Raw genomic sequence first — 17,496 nt, forward strand, 5'->3', positions numbered from 1 at the left:
TTAGAGTTGCCGAACGATATCACATAGTGGATACCTTAAGTTCCCGTAACTAGCCTATCAGGTGAGTTGAAAGGAAGTGAAAGCTCTTCTTACCATTTATTCGTGATCAACGATAGCGAGAGCGCTGCCATTGTGATAGTTCGCACTGTAGCATGAGCCACAAATGCCGAAATGTATAACAACGCAATTTCTTAGCTTACGTGAACACTACGTACTATAAATTCGCCAAGTAACGTAAATAGACCACAAACGCAATAGCTTATGGAGGATGCTCAGTGAGGACACCATTTCACGGCTACATTTTTTTTTGCGAACGCTATTGCAAAACACGCTAATACTTGCGCCGTGCGCTTGAAAACGTCGGCGATCTTATGATGCGTTCGCGCCGTTACGTTCTCTTTATCGACGGCGAACGTGCGGCACGCTTGCAGAGTTTTAAAGTATCTCTAGATACGAGGAGTGCGTTTGACTGCAAAAACGACGAAGAGAAGTGGACGCGCCGCCAGAGCTGTGCTCAATCGCCTCGGTGTTGGAGCCAGGACAATTACGTTCTGTCTTCCGCTGCTGGCATTAGCGTTATGCACGTGCAGTACACTAGCGTAATTGCTGAGCTGATGGATGGACGGACGGATGGATGGTGTTAGATACGGGACCTTTTCCTGAACGTACTTCGAGTTCACCAGACCACATCAAATCGCGTCACAGCTAATTAAGGAGCGCAGAAGCACATCTACCCCGTTCCCGAGGCGCGGCACGTGCAAACGAGTTTGCGTCCCCCACCTCGTGCACCGCAGGTGGAGCTATTCACTGCTGGACACTTCCCGAAAGTGTAGCGGGAGCCTGGCACGGTTCCAGGTAGCGCAGGGCCCGAGCAAAGCTGCTTTGTAGCACTGAAACGTCGCCCCCATCCGCCTTTGTGACGGCGCTTGCAAGTCAGAATGGCAATACCGCAGAGTAAGCGCTCGGACAATTGGGGCCCAAAGAGCAACCCTGTGCGCCGGGTGTGACACAATCGCCCGGGCGCCTACCATTGGCCGAAAATGATGACACCTGAGCGGGCTCGCTGATTGGCCGAAAATGGCGTCACCTGAGCGGGCTCGCCGATTAGCCGAACGTGACGTGACTTGAAACACCGAAGGGCTTAAAAGCCAGAGACCGGGAGCAGCAAGCGAGCATTCCTTCATTCATCTCTTTCGAGCTTCTTGCCACGGGCCGCAGCGTCCGAGTTGCTGCCGGCCCGTAATGACTTTATGACTGATAATTTCTTTGTACTCTCACTGTAAATAATGTAACTAAACCTCCAGTTTTCATCTCAAAGTCCTCCTCAACCTCGGCCAACTCCCGCACACAACGGCAAGGTCGAAAATCTGGGGGACAGCAATTGGGATTGTCTCCAAATACAACAACTGGTGGCAGCGCTAGGGATGAACCTTTGTCCAAAGAGATCCAACAACTAGATGCCAGCGGTGGGATCGTCCTCAAGCTCCAACAATGGATGGATGGATGGATGGATGGATGGATGGATGGATGGATGGATGGACATGCATCTTCAATCGCACAAAATTGCCTGATGAGGCCTTAGTGGGCTGAAGGGAAGGCTACATCGCTACTAATATTGGTCCTGCAGGACCAGGCTGTACGACAATGTTCCACGGCCCAATAGGCGATTTGCAAACTGGTGCGCATCCTCTTCCGTGCAGCGGCAGTATGACATACAAACTTTGGTTGGAAAACTAGACACAAGCTTGACTGTTTCTCGGTGAATTGTTCGAGTGCTTGCACAGATCAAGTGCTTTTCCTTTGTTTATGTAAATGCTAGGCTTCTTACAAAACAGAAGCAGCGCGTGTTACCAGCGAAAGTGTTAACTTCGGGTGAGTATTGATGACATGATCTACAATAATATTACCGAAGACGCTGAGACTCCATCCTAAAACCAGCAACAGAAAGACACACATCAGCCATGTACCGGTTAGGCAAAAATCACCTCTCTTAAGCAAATTTGGTTGGAAACTATCTGTCTTGCGCACTATATTTAAATGGCTCATCATAGCGCTGCGTGTGTCGCCTGCAGGGTACAGCCAGTCATTAATGGTTTGCACTGTCCTGGGCTTGTATTGATCCTGGATTCTATCGAGGCCTGAACACTCTCGCAACAAATGCCCAGTATACGGGCGGCTGTCTGTAGAACAGTGCCGACGCATGGGACCAACGTTGCCGCCTGTCGGGACACGATCGGAGGAGTCCCCTAGAAAGCGTTTTTTATGCGAAGCATATTACGAGGGCTCAACCCAGCTCCTCAGGCGCGGCGGTGTCGCCTTGAAACCACGTGACACCGTGACGTCACGACAGAGGAGAGGTGGCTTTGGCTCAACTCTTGCAAGATGGGCTGGGTGGGAATCGAACCAGGGTCTCCGGAGCGTGAGACGGAGACGCTACCACTGAGCCACGAGTACGATGCTGCAAAGCGGTACAAAAGCGCCTCTAGTGAATGCGGTGTTGCCTTAGAAACGAGCTCTTTCTAAGGATCAGGCGTGCGTCGCTTGCTCAGGTGCACATTTCGTTGCCGCGCCGAACGCTGCGTTGCTCGACGCTCACCGCGTCCAATGCGGGGCGTCCAAGGCGAAGCAGAGTAACGCATGAGTTGTTTCTTCGTCTAGCCGAACCAAATATAGCCAAGCAACAGCAGTTCACCAAGCTAAACAGTGGTTCAACAACTAAAATAAAGGCTACTATGCTTCGCATCCTGGGCTTAACCTTACCTAAGCCACAGCCATTTTTTTTGTCTATATCATCCCGTTGATTGGAACGCGGTGCCCGGAACGTGGATTTCTCGTGCACTGTAGCCTGTCCTTCTTTTGATTTACCAGTGTTCGCATCGCGTTGCATGTGCTATACCGGCGAGGTTTGCGGATTCGGGAACCAAATGTGCAAACGTAAAGTAGCGCGCATTTGCTGTGAAAAGGCAGGTGGAGTTCGGCCTTTAAGGCCACCCTATAGTACGACGTAGCGTTTACGCGCGTGCACGCTTGGTATGGCGATGCGAGGCCAGCGAAAGCGCAAATATATATATATATATATATATATATATATATATATATATATATATATATATATATATATATATATATATATAGTCCGACGGGAGGCGCGGCCGACGTATCCGGCGTCCGTCGGCGTTCCCCGGCTGCGGCCGGCGCGAGATACGACTTGCTGCATTCCGCGCCGACTTCGTCACCCAATATGCACCGCGTCTCGCCGCTGGTGGCGGCGCGTTCTCCTGCACATTCCAGCGAGCTAGAAGTTTCTTATCGTTCTGAAACTCCTAGTTTCGTATACAATGCGCGTGTGTCTGGTCGGTGTGGCGCGGCGCTCGGGGCGATTTTCGCGCCGCCGTACGGTACGAACCTGGCGTCGCCAACCTCCACCGACGCTGGCTGACGCGCACGCTGCGTCGAACCGTAAAGTGGCCTTGACGTTATCGGCGCACGGACGAGCGTCGCTCGACGTCGGAGCTCGTCGGCCGCGTCCGGTTACGTTGGCTGCGCCAGTGCGTCGAACCATCGGTCGAACTACAGACGCTGTTGTTCTCGCTAACGTGACGTAACTTCTGCGCACGCTCACGCTACTTCGGTCTATATTTAGCCCCTAAGGAAATGCGCTGTTCGAACTCGCGACATAGGTCGCGCAGCGCAACCCCTGCGCGACGCGACAGGCGCACGTCGCCGGGAGCCTACGCGCCGGGAGCCTACGCCCACAGCGCCATCACGCTCTGCGAGTAAGCGCGTGGTGGCCTCTGCATGCACATTATTAGACCCGCACTAAATAGATAACAGGACGTAGATGTTTCTAGCTGTTATCGCTCAGCGCTTAGAGGCATCTGGTCTAGCTTAACTGAATCTCATTTCTGCTTTCCGCAGGTTGCGGTAGCGTGTCGGTTCGGGCGCGACTGTCTGGGCGATGCCAAGGCAAACGTCTCCGCTGAGCAGCCCAGAGCAAGAGTGTGCGAGCTCTCTAGTCCACGAGGAGAGCGCCCTCTGGTCTAGGAGGGATTCCGTTCTTTCTCAGAGGTAAGCAAAACGCAGAAAAAAAAAGGAGCGGCATACTTTGTGGTAGGAACTGATGATGCTCCTTCAAGAAACTGGAGAAATTAGTCGATAAATATGACAACTGTCACTGAGGTCAAGAAAAGACGTCATAGGAAGAGACACTAAAAAGAAATACTACATTTTAAACAGTTAACGTGGCTCTGCTATCGCAAACGCCAGAGACCGGTGGAGCTGGGTGAAGTGGAAGAGTAATGCCAACCCGCACACAAGACATGAGCGTCGGCAACGCGTTCCTACGGCGTCCGCTAAAGGCGTCTACTGCGGCGTCCGCGATTCGCATGGTCAACGCTGTAGTAGACGCCGCGATTGTCTCCACTGTGTACGGAGCGGCGGGCGAGGAGGACATCTAGGCACCCTATAAAACTCCGTTTCATACATCAGTGCAACGCTGTGGAAACTACGCAAGAAGTCCGGCCACCAACATTTATCACTCCGCGCGTTCCCGTCTATGCTTCGCTGCGCGCCAGGAGGCCTTTGCTCGCGCAAGCATGCACGTGAGGTTGCCGCGACGGACAACGAAAAGAAACAACGAAAAGCAAATTTATTTAAAACAACGTGTTAGCAGCCGTATGAGTACATGTTTTGTTTGTTTCTAAGGGTAAATTCTTTCTCTTTTTCATTCAATACAGCTCATATAAAGAAAATTTTCACAAAATTTGGGTCAAGAAACGCCGAGCTATTTCTAAGTGCGAACGCAGCCACTGCAAGGAGTATTGCTAGCCTCCTCGGCGTTGTACCAGCCGCCTGAGAAGAACACCCCTCCTCCCTTGCCTGACCCCACTGCCTCGCGCGTCGCAGGAGAGGGCACGCCATCCAGGCCGCGTTCTTCGCTTGCGTGCGCGCCACTCCTCCTCCCCGCAAGGCTCCACCCACCCTCACCACGTCGCTATGCTGTGCGGTGCTATTTTTATACTCTGCTTTCACTCTCTCTCAGCTATCCCTCCCCCAGCCAACTGCGAACGTCAATAGAAACCCAGCGAACTTCTAACAGCTCCACTTTGGGGCTTATTGTGTCCCTAAACAACAATCATCTCGGCTGCATTTCATTTTGTAGCTGCGCTCCTGTACTTCGAGGCGCGTCTCAGTGTGCCGTAGCGTTTCTGACCTGAAAGTAGCGAGTCAAGCGTGTTGAAGAAAGGGAACGCATGCAATTATTGATGGTGTGTACCATAGTTTCTCACTATATAACCTAGAGGGAAATCTCGCGCTGTGGTATGCACGGCAACACCGGGATATGGTGGTTTGCGATTTGCATCGTTCTCAAAAAGCCAGGACTGGCCAGGACGCCTTGAAGACGCACTTGGCTGGCACCGTTCCGTCGGTCACAGTGGTTCACTTCCTCTTGAAACAACACAATAGCTGTTTAACTTCATTATCACACAAATACATTTAATTTAATTATGCGGACTTGTGCTTCTACGCACTATTATACGAAATGTAACAAGTGTCGGCGGGCCGCTAAAGTTGCATGACAGACGAGAACGTCCGTGCTCGCTTTGCGACATTTTGTCGTCTGTTCTTGCTTTTCTTCGCTTGATTATGCACTGCATGCGATGTAAGATTTGGCAGCCGTAGTCGTCGGGATGAACTTGACTCTTCGTCGGGACTTAGGCGAGCAGGATTTATTTACATTATTTACAATTGAACAAGAGATACATTTACACTGTCTAGCGTGACTCCCAAATGGAGCCCGCAAGATGCAGCATACAGCAAACGAGCACACAGCTCACGAGTACATGACGAGCACAGAGCACGACGACGAGCACACTCTAGCAGCCGACAATTGACGGTTTGCAAAATAGTGAGCGCCACCTGGCGCACAACAGGCAAAGCTGCAGTGCTCTGCGTGCGAGAGTATGTGGTTAGAGAGCGAGTTTCGTTTCTCGGCTGCTGCCTGGCCTCTGCCGCGGCAACCGCGTGTGTTCATGACGTCAAAAATAATTGAAGACGCCGTCACTCCGTTCCAGTTTTCGTGCATATCATAGAACTCCGACTTCTCGAAGCGTACCACACAAACTGATCGCGTGTGGAAACATCTGCTTTGTATAACTGCCGCTATTCTCCAGGCTCATCGAGGCTCGGCACTGAATGACAATTACGTTAAAGATATCGTATATTTGGGGCTGCTGATGCCAGCACGGGACTGACGCGTGCGAAATACACTCCTTCAACAAAGAGCAGAGTGCGCGTCGTCGAAACACGCTGCCGATGTGTCGCCGAGTGTCCACATTTGGTTTCGCAGACTGGCCGCGCGCAGCGACCACCGTGCAAGGCGGCTATAGCCTTAGTTGGTCTTTGCTGCCGACAGAGTATAGACAACCAACTCTGCGTTCATTTAACCGCGACATAATCGTCCAGACGCTAAAATACTCATGAAAATAAACACTTTATGGCCCGCTCCATTTTCATTACAAGCGCCGTCGGCTGCTGCTTCGAAAACCGGGAGCTAGGCCTGCCGGCTCGAGCGTTCGGCGGCTGCCGACAAAGTGAGCGCGCCGAGTGGGATGTTCCGCTTAGGAGTTTATCCTACTAATATGGCCCATCTGGAACAAAGCAAAGCTTCACGGAGCTGTTTGACTTGTTACGACGGTCCTTTTTTCGCGCACGGCAAATACGGGAATGTCTCAAACGACGCGCCGTTCTCTCGACGCACTAATTGCCATCGATGAAGACGGTAGGCCTCGCTCGCTGGCCGTGGGTGTCGCCGGTTACGAAGAAGCTTCTGCTAGGAAGTGAACGCATAGTTTTTTGCTAGCTCTTTACCTCATGCATCAGTATTAAAAGGATAAATAGGAAATACATTTGCCTATCTGTACACCGTCGGCAGAAAAGAGCAAACCAGCCGAACTCCGTCGCGGTGGTCGCTCCGCGCTGCCCGTCGGTGACACCAACTGCCCTCGAATGGTGTGTTTCGATCACTTCAGTGGCGTAGTACTAGGCGCTGATTGTCATATGAGGCGCACTTTCGACGTCACTTTATAATATTGAGTATAATAACGTGTCAGCGACAACTGAGTGACACCACGGCGCGTTCGCAAGCGCTGTCCGTCCCCGTCCATCTTGAACTTTCCCTATTCCGGCAAAGTGCGGCTGCGTTTAAGGGTGTCTCGAAGCTTGCAGGCCGAAATAACTTCGCAGCTCTGGCATATGACAATTCAGTAGCAGATAATAGCGCGATGAGAACCGGCTCTGCGAGGAGCGAGCAAGTTGGTGTGCTGTGATGGCATCTCCGGCCGTCGCTTATCCATGCTGCTTTCCTCGCCGGATAGCTCTTCTCGGACGGAAACCGAAATAAACTCGTGCTCCGTTTGCTAGTGAAACACTTTGTGCACAATACGCATCACAATGAGCCGTCCTTTTCACGAGAATACCGCGATCAAAACCACCACAAACCATCGTCTCAAGGCGCGCTATAGCTGCGTTGGTTGTTCGTCTGCTTCTCGTGCCTAACCATGTAGAGGGCGCTCGTGACAGCCGCGTTCGCGCATGCGCAACAGTATTTTTGCAAACCGTCAATTGCTGCTTATAAGCACTCCGCTCGACGTCATTGAAGATGACCCGCCCTTTTTGAGGAGGAGGGCTGACATACACGTGCCGCACAGGTTTCAGTGCTTTCCGAAGGTAGATGACCTTTGCAGTGAGTCGTCCTGGTATTCATTGTCCCGCGTCCCCGTAGGCAGGTGGTCACGCCCGTCCCCAGTCGGCGTCTCTAAATTCCAGAGTGGACCTCGCACATTGTCTGGGGTCTCGAAAAGCGCATGGGGAGGTTCCGCCAATTACCTCCCTTCGAGAACTCTCCTGAGCTGACCCTTCGCCGCGTGGCTGCCAGTTATCCGCAGTTCTCTGAAGTGCACCACCACCCCGTTTGGATCGAAACACGTGCAGCGGGCTGAAATAACTTGCACTTTGCCACCCTGGCAGGCCATTCCTAACAGCGAGTAAACTTCATTGCAAGATGTAATACGGGTGAATGAGAACCATTTATGAAGACTTTATTTTGCAGACGCATTATTTGTGCTGCCATATCCAAGTTTGAGGAGAAGCCTCTCTTAACACCATCCAGTACAAGCCTCGCACACCCATATTAGCATATTCAAGGCACTATGCCCATATTACTCATGTCCCATATACCGACCGCCATTTCTATGACGGCACAGCACCCGTTAGGAAACTCGCATATACGGTGGCTCCAGATTTCCCTCCAGGTAATAATGTGATAAACTCAATGGTATGTGCTGTTTTGGCACGAGGTACCACTAAGCAAGCGCTTGTAATTCGTATAGCGTAGGCGTGGTGTAGACTAAGTTGGTAGGCATAACTCTTGAATGAGCAAATAAGTTGCCTCGGTCGTGTCTGCGAAAGTGACGTAAACGTTATAGAACCGCTGTGGCGCCATCGATGCGCAATGTGCTACTGCGCCGTGCTGCGTTTCCAAAAGTATCGGATGCACACGCGCCGGACCAGCTGCGCGTAAAGCAGATGTAGATCGACGTTTTCTTTTTGCGTCGCCCCTGTGTCCCGCTGCTGCTGTTACTGCAGCAGGTGTACTTAATCGGCAAATTTATAAGCAGTGTCTTTGTCCTAAAAGCTCGTGACATGAATGTGAAAGCGTCCGCTTGAGCGTTTTTTTCTTTTTTTTTCATTCTAAAGCTAGTGAGAATCCGTTCGTGCACGTAAAAAAAAAAAAAACTGCGCCAAGAACTGCCGGTGGTGCTTGCCAGGAGACCGCACTGGAACGCCTTTCAAATCGATCCAGCGCAAGTTTAGCCGTCGCGCCCCCTGGTGATTGTACTGGGCCGACAGCGCCGAGGTAACGAAGGCGGAGTGCGTGTCCTTGTTTTCGGCATGGTGTGACGTTTCTAGTTACGTGTTATGCTATTGGTCTGTCTACTCAAGTTAGGGGCTATCACATGTTGTACTTAATACACTCATTCTATGTATTTATTTATTATGCATACCTACATCGGCCATAAAGCGTTACTGCAAGCGGGTTTAGTTACATGGAATTGACACATTGTTAAAATTGTAAAACAAAGAACGGGAATAAATACCAAGTGAACATTCAGCAGCCATCAATAACAATAATAAACAAGCATTCGTAAAAGGAAACTACTGTGCACAGTTTTCCTTACCTCAAGCGACACATTGTATATAATCGGCACATGACAAATAGTTCATTACAAAGCATTTCGAACAACATTTAGAAAATCCTGTGAATGAACAAGATCGCTTGGCAGCCTATTCCAGTATTCGATTATATTAGGAAAGAAAGATTAGCACGGTCTTTTCTTACTGATAAATACTGAGGCGATTTTAAATACAGGTCTTTATCGATGCCATTTTCGGTATTGTATATTTTGTGTAACAATTTTAATCGTTGAATATTCCTTTGCACAGAGGCAATCTCTGATCTCTTAATGTTAAAGTTATAGCTAGCGGTTACAAAGAGCGGGCTGCAAACTAAAATTTTGAACAGGTACGTAAGCTTGAAACTGAGCTAGCAGCTTTCACATTGCATAATCTTACCGGAGGAAGTTAATGCGTAGACACGGCTGATCCACACCGATTCTCGGGATAATTCAAGTAGTGTATATATTTGTTCATCAGTAAACGAGGTTGTGTGCCTTTTGCTTTTGTCGCTTGTGCTGGCCCTCACATTGCACTGCGAACAGTAACAGCTTCGCTATAAAATATAGAGTTGTGCCGTACTTAATTTATAAACACATTAAGTGAGAACTGTGACTTACGAAAACCGGGTTCCTCAATTTTCCTTTCTTCTCGCACTTAATCTGTGAATTAGGTATAACTAAACTAGCTTTTAATGTTACTAGAATCACTCTATTGGAAGGGACCTAAAAGTCGGATCGGGGTTGCAGAATAGGGGCACATTACAAGTCATCTATAGGGGAAATTGCAAAGATCTACGTTGTCGTGGGAGCTACGTGATGTTATTAAATCCTCGCTAATTGCAAATAAGACCCACCGAGACGTTTTAAACGATTGTTGCCTGTGATCGCAATGAAATTTTAAAGTAAGAATTTGTGCAGTGCAGAAAATACTGAAGTAAATATCAAGGTCGCACTACTTTACGGCGTTCCGCACAATTCACGCAGAATAAAATGACAGCCTTGTTGAAAACTATATGTCGAATCGAAGTGTAACCTTGCAGGATTACGGGGGACATTGCAAAATGACGTTAAAGACGAGGACGAAGAAAGCGACAGGAGTGTTAATATGTTACAATGAATTGCCAACTAGCCCGAACCAGCCAATTGAAAATCGTTTTGCGAAATCTCGTTAATCGGAACTATAGATGCACTCAGCGCTGGCGGCGGAGAGATCACGTGAGCAGCGCGCGTGTCGCGGGCGAAATAGCACAGGGCGCGAAGCGCCACGGTGGCGTGATTCTGTGTGGCGGGAAGCAGTGACGTAGGAGCAGCGCCGAGGCTAAAAGAAGCGCTGCGACGCGAGTCGTCACTGCCGATGCCCGGGGCGAAAGGCGACATGGAGGCTACTACGCGTACAGCTCGGCTGACGAAGCGGACACGAGGAAAGAGCAGCTCTGGAGACGACCTTCGCATGCGTACAGTGCGTGCGAAGTTCTACTAAGCTGAAAGGCAAAGCTGCAAGAGCAGCGCAAGTTACCGAAAGGATATTTCAAACCAGTGGCTTATCCAAAAATTTCTCTCGGGGGAGCCCCCCTCCAGGAGGCTGGGCAGGCCTCGTGCTAACAATTTCTTTGGAGAGGGAGGGGTGGCACGTGCCTGATCCCCCTGCTTGTTGCGCGTGAAGCTCGTGCAAGGAAGTCTGCCAAAGAGCCGCCGACGGAGCTGCTCAATTTGGTGTACTTAGGGGAAACCTGCACAGAACTGAACATAGGCGTTATCTAATCGAAATCGCTGGTCTTTGATAAACGATCGTGCAAGGTTGTGTGTTGTAAGCTTTTTTTTTTTCTTTAGCAAAGTACCAGGGTAAGTGGTGGCATGGGGTATCTGCGAGTTATAACCTAGCGATGACTTGCAAATTGATAACGGTGTCAACATATAGACGCAAGAGCGGGTAAGTGATAGAGCGAAGTGCAAGGAACGGCGAAATCGGCGACTGCGTGGAGAAATGAAACATAGCTTACCGAAGCTACTTAGTTGACATCTCCAGTCTTAGCGCGCGAACTGGTCAACGTGTAATCTTCAAACACGTGTATTCACTTTCACCTCATGATGAAGCGTCACATTCGCTGTCATGACGCGTAGGTGCTGGCGCACGAGACGACACAATGTTGCATAGACCTTGCCTGATTATGCGTAAAGACGCAAAGTCGTCTGACTTGGATGTTGCGCGACTACGCTACTGCACCCGTGGTTATAGTAAAACCTTATCTTGCGTTTGTAGTCGTGCTTCCAATGAAAACTGCCCACGGTGTACTGGTGACCGCTTGTCTCAACCGAAGGTTATTGCAGTCAGGTAACTGCAGCTAAAACACTCCACAACTTTTGTTTGGTGTGTGAGGTAGAGTCATAACAATCGTTCTGCAAAGACCGAAATTACTGGAACGATTGCTGGCAGGCTAACCAGCGAAGGTCCACGAAGGCACGTATAAGTGTGACGTGGACATGCGCACGAGTGTTGCCAGTTGCCGAGCCAGCCACATCGCGCTGGCTGCATGCGCGAAAGAAAATAGTCCGAGCGGACGCGTTCACGCGAGGGAGAAGGGAAGCGACGACGGCACACGTGTGGCTCATTCAACCCGCGCTGCTGAACCATGGCGGCAGCCATTGGTGCGCAGTTGTCAAGTGCGCAGGGGTGTATGTGAATTGAACTGCTGTTTCTTTGAGCTTTTCAACGCTTCCGAGGTGAATCGACTTGCGCACATTCTGTTGACGAGAAAAAACGACTCGTGCTACGTGGAAGTCGCAGTGCAGCGGAAGCAGGCAGCTGCCCCCTTACGTGCAGCGGGACTCTGCTGGTGACGACAGGCCGCCGCCGAGTCGGCGCTCGTGACGCCATCTTTGGACGGTGAGGAGAACTGACGAGCGAGAAACCGGCTTGATCCGCCTGTTTCGGGTTTTCTTCTCGCGCCCTCTCCTCCTCTGCCCTGTGGGCGGAGTCCTTGTGCGGAAGTTGATAACTCGCTTTATACGTTGTTGTTCAGTTCTTGTCCTTATGATAACACAACGCCAATTCGACATTAGTACTGCCTCATACGCCTTTCTGCCTACGAAGCTTGTCACTGCTGGCATGGTCGTGTAGTTTTCGGGTTGTTCTTGAAGGTTTGCATGTAGAATTAGCGTATGTGCAACGTTGGCAGAAATAGGGGAAAGTTAATCTAATACATTATTATTTTACTGAGGCAGTTCCACCTTTATAGTGTTGACAAGGTGGGCGACGTTGTGCCTTATCGCCCAACCGTTGGAGTGGCATTGTGGGAAGTGGTAGACGCTGGCAGTTTTTTTTCTTTCAAGTCGTCCCTGTTTCGTATACTTACTGTAGAATATTGGACGTTGGGAAAGTGCACATGTGGAAAGAGCGCACACTCCGCCAGTTTCTTGTGCGACCCTTTTGACTGGAATTCGGCTGTGCTCGAACCATGTTTTGCGAAGCTTTTAACTTCGTTGTGATCTTTAGGCCTCAATGTGACTCTCGCTGTAGATGTGACGCTGACATAGCTCTGTGATCGTTACGCGTAAACGTGACTCTCGCTGAACATGTGACGGTGACATAACTATTTTTATAACGATATCTCCGTAGCGTTCGCGTTTCGGACTCGCTTTGGCTGATAGACTGCAAAATCTCTGGCTGAGATAACGCAGTGTGACATATTAGCAATCCAACTGTGACGTTGGAACACTAAGTTTGAAGTACCGACTGGCTATTTTGTCACGTTTCTAAAAATTATTCGTGGTTCTTAACGTATGCTCTAGAGGGCTCCATTGCTGTTACGATGTTGCCCATCTTCTGATCATTTTTTGTAGGATTGTAGGAGCGACATTTATTGGAGGGACTTTCTGACTTTCTTTTTCCGGTCTTTGACGGGCGACGAGTGCACTGGAGGCGTTTGTACAGTGCGGTTCACTGTTAGAGCGAGCGGCAGTGCTGCAAATGACGGAAGGATGGAGGCATTAGCTCCGTTCTATACCCCTGTGCTGTGCATGGCTTCAGCCGGCATTTAGGCTAGAGCGCAACCAAAATTATAGCCGCAGATTAGTGTTGTTTAACAGTGAACAGCACTGTATACATTGCGTTCATTCAACTTGCGGAACGCAGCGAACTGAATTCGCCTGTAGTCCGCGGAGTCCTTACACCAGTGCCTTGCGGCTTCAAACGTGGAGTCGGTCAAATTTACTAGTATCTTTCTGGTAGGATATTTAAATTCTTGTGGGACACGACAAGCTAACAGTGCCGCGTGTCTGTAGAATTACTTGCATGTTTCTGACGCTGGACCTTGGCTTTGTTCTCTCGTACCAAACTTATTCGATTTAGAGATTGGCCATTGATGATGGCGTTAGTTATGCTACATATATCGACAGCAAATTGTTGGTAGTTGTGGTAAGGTTAGGCAGAACCAACGCACATGTTGGAAACTATGTGAAGCGAAGCTTTCCTAAAGTTGTTACTTAATGTCTGTGCAACCAAATGTGATGCTTAGAATTGTATTAATTTACGTCCTACGCAGCATGTAATTTCATGCAGTGTTTGTTCACCGCAAGGGGGGGGGAGGGGTGTCACGACATTTATGTCATGCAACGTTTTTAGTGGCGTTTATAGTTTTTGGCGTTATAGCATTGTTTGACAGTGCTCCGAGTCACCGACTGTTGTATCGGCTCTTCCAGCCAAGCAAGGCGGAGATTAGAAGGATCAGTGCATTTTCCATCGTGGGACGATATGTCATGCCAGTCATGGTATTAGCCCACTGCGTCCCCCTTAACGAGTACACGGTGGTGGGTTTGATGGTTTTGCAACTAAGGACGCTGGAGGTTATTACACGCATGCAGCTGCTCCCACTCCTGCGCCAAACGAGATTTCCTGGGCCATTTTGATAAACAAACAAACACGATTTTGAGCCAAAGTGCGCCAGTATTAACGACTGCGTGTGGCCGCAGTAGTCTGAAGACATGCATGGCGCACAATACCAAAGTGGCTTAATAAATCGAACTTCACGTTATCTATACGTCGCCGACCGATAATTCGGGCTCGACGGTGACCGCCTAAAAATCCGAATAATTGCGCATCCAAAATGTCCAAATTCATCGGAAAACAAGTGACTTCATTCCACGAGTGTCTAAAGAAGTGTGCCGTATTTCCGGATGACCTTCTTCGGCGATACGTTCACTTTCGCGGGATATGGCGTCAGACGCGTCGGCGTCTACGAGCGACGGCTTCTTGGCACTGTGCCAGGAACGCTATCGTCGGTCTACATGTCCCCTACTAGTCACGCGAAAAGTGAAGGTAGGCCGAAAGGGACGGTCCGAAAATAAAACCAGTTTGTCAACGCGTTGCTATGCGCGCGTGCGCTTGCCTACGATCTGGCCATTCCGCACCTCTACCGTTGTCATGCTGTCTCCACAGAAACTACAATCAAGCCCAAACCCCGTGAGAGCGATTTTGTGCGCAACGAGCGACGGACGGCTTTGAGCGACGAAACGGGCCGTCGCGTGAACAGATCGCTCGGTTCTGGAAATCCAGAAGAATTCGTCGCTCGTCGCCCGGAAGTGCTATGAGCGACTATGCAATAGCGTAAAGCCGGAATTGGATGTGCGCCAGTGAAGTACTACTGATTGTAGCACGGAACGAGCAAACGACTAAATTTTGATACGCGCAAGGATAAGAACCTACTGCAAGACCTTTAGAAATATTTTATGCTGCTCTTTACAGTAAGTTTCGGTGCGTATTTACTGCTCTCATGCCGGTAACATCGGGGAGACGTCGCTCAAAGTCGCCGCTCGCGTGGCGTAAGATTTGTAGGCGATGTGCGAACGCGATAGCTATCGCCATCGCGTCGATTGTCGCCGTCGCGCGCGAGATCGCTTGCATGGGGTCTGGACCGAGATGTAGCGATGCTTTTTCCGATGCCACCCCTTTTATCTTCGGTAAGAGCGGTGCTACGCCAGCTAGTATCAACTGGTATCAGCTGGCCGTGAACGGTGGATAAGGACGGTTCATAGAATCGGGCGAAATACATCGCTACAAAATCGCAGCCCATAAGTCGACCTCGCTAAACGCATGCTGGACGCGCGGAAGCAACACCGCGGGACTCGCGGGTCGGGGTTCGCTAGTTTTGGATTCAAGGAGTTGCCGGCAACATGGCTGACGACCATACCGCGGCCATGCTAGCGACGCATCAAAGCCAAAATATCGCTATTTCCGTCCAACTCGGCGGCCAAATTAGCGCGCAGTCATTCAAGCGGAGTCCGAATTATTGAATGGTGTGGCCTGCCTCAAGGTGTCCGAAATTTTCGTTGTACTTATACATTAAATTTATGGGCCAGTGAAGTTGCGTTGAAGTAGCCCGAATAATTGAGCTTGTCTGAATTTTTGGTGTCCGAATAATCGGTTGGCGAGTTGTGATTTAGCCGGTTGCTGAGCAGAGGCTTCTGCTTTATGATGAAAAGCAGACCACTGAAAAGCACCTGGTGTCTAAAGCAGTACTTGAGCATTACCAGGGGCTCATCAAGGCTGGCCTGGCTCAGAAGAGCATTGAAGACATTGAGTCTGGCCAGGTATTTCTGACTGATGCTAGCACTAGACTTGCTGAAAACATGGCTAAGCTGGCATGCAGCTGTCAGCGAAAAATTCATAAGATCTAGAAGGCAACATCTGTGCAGCTTCACTCAATTTGAAGTGGACAAATTTAAAGCATGCTGTGTGAACAGGTTTGTTGTCTTCATTTAAATTAAAGAGCTACTCAAATTTAGGTTTCCCTTTATTTTTTATTTTTTTTGTATTTAGAGTCAGAGCAACACTGTTTTACAGCAAGCAAATACTTTCTGGAATAACACTTTTCAATTTTAAGTGTTCGAAATAGCGTCGGACGTGTCCAGCAGTTGCCATTTATTTGTTCCATCATGCTCCGAATTCTGGAATAACGTTTGTCGATTTTAAGTGTTTGAAATAGCCTAGGATGTGTCCAGCAGTTGGCATTTATTTGCTTCAACATGCTCCGAAATCTGTCTTTGGGTGCTCCAACTGCTCCAGGATAACATTTTGCTGCTGCAAAAATTGCTCCAAATCTTGTTTCCTCAGTGGCGCCACTTCACATGACAAGCTCTCAAGTCCCCGTTTCACCTCATCTCTAACTGCAAACAAGGTGCGGCGCACTACCAGAGCGCCAAGGGCATATGCTGCACCATGTGCAAAGGACATGGCGCAACAACCTACTGGTCGAAGGACCCTTGCTTAAGGGCCAGAAATGGGCAGAGTCTCCAGGCCTAAAGTTTATTATAACCCGACAAAGACATTGCCCTCGGCATACCGTGAATGGAGTAAATACCAGCATTCTTACGTCGGTGGTCAAAAATACTCGTTAAAGAAGTGCTTGTTGACTGAACGATTTGGGGCGATTAAAAGCTAGCCATTGGGCATCTCTGATGCTGACCGCTCCACTATGTCTTTTGCTCCTCCTACTTGGAGTAGGGCGAGTCACATGTGCGAGCACTCGTCACTGGGATGCACCTTGATTGATCTCCCCGTGTTTGCCTTCCGGACACTCTCTGGCACCAGAGCTCTGAACTGCGAGCGCTTCCTCTCCGTGACGGGTGCCCCACATACCCGTTACTAGTTGAATGTGGGAAATTTGCTTACGTGGCTTCTGGAGTTCAGTGGACCACTACGCATTCAGTTAAATTCAATTGTGGCCTGTGATTGCAATTTGTGCATAACGCAGTTTGAGCTTTACAAGGCCACAAATGCCACTTTCCTGAGCTCACTGCAGTTGTGAAATGGAGTGCTTGTAGGTGGCTGCACCTTAAGTTACAGTATATGTTGGCTTTGTATAAATCGCATGTAAAAAAAGAAAAGAATTAGAACTTGAGACTGACTCCAACCAAATAACTGAATTTTATTAGCCCGACGTTTCGGAGCCCATTCGGCTCCTTCTTCAGGGGGTTGTTCTTTGGGGGGTGGCGGTGTGCCGCTTTTAAAGCGTCTTTTTTGAAGAAAGGAGGGGGGGGGGGGAACACGGGAGGTGGGGAGACACTTCACAGACAGAAAGGTGGGGGGGAACAAAAGGAGGGGGGGGGGTGTTGAGCGCTTCCATGGTGCTGGGATGACCGGTGCTGGTGCTGGGGGGAGTGCTCGCGAGGGTGCCCTTGATGGGAGGCAGGGGGGGGGGTGGGTAGGTTACAGGGTCGCGCCGACGTTCTGTGTTGGTGAAACAAGCGGGAGTTTATCTGGCTG

At 49.7% G+C, this 17,496-nt stretch overlaps 1 protein-coding gene across 12 annotated transcripts in view; it reads left to right on the plus strand.

Annotated features, from left to right (window-relative positions):
• Positions 1-17,496, plus strand: part of egg (SET domain bifurcated histone lysine methyltransferase eggless) — a 153,236-nt gene that overhangs the window by 91,703 nt on the left and 44,037 nt on the right. For 8 of the 12 annotated variants that reach the window (XM_070535681.1, XM_070535679.1, XM_070535678.1 and 5 more), the window contains one exon: positions 3,919-4,068. The exons of 3 other annotated variants lie outside the window; for them this stretch is intronic. In XM_070535681.1, the coding sequence (XP_070391782.1) occupies positions 3,959-4,068 (110 nt within the window). In that variant the 5' untranslated portion in view covers positions 3,919-3,958. Of the gene's footprint in view, positions 1-3,918; positions 4,069-11,836; positions 12,121-17,496 lie in introns of those variants that run through there. One more of the 12 variants, XM_070535685.1, reaches the window with a different exon arrangement.

The sequence above is a fragment of the Dermacentor albipictus genome, chromosome 3 (genome assembly GCF_038994185.2).
Source record: "Dermacentor albipictus isolate Rhodes 1998 colony chromosome 3, USDA_Dalb.pri_finalv2, whole genome shotgun sequence".
NCBI classification, from domain to species: Eukaryota; Metazoa; Arthropoda; class Arachnida; order Ixodida; family Ixodidae; genus Dermacentor; species Dermacentor albipictus.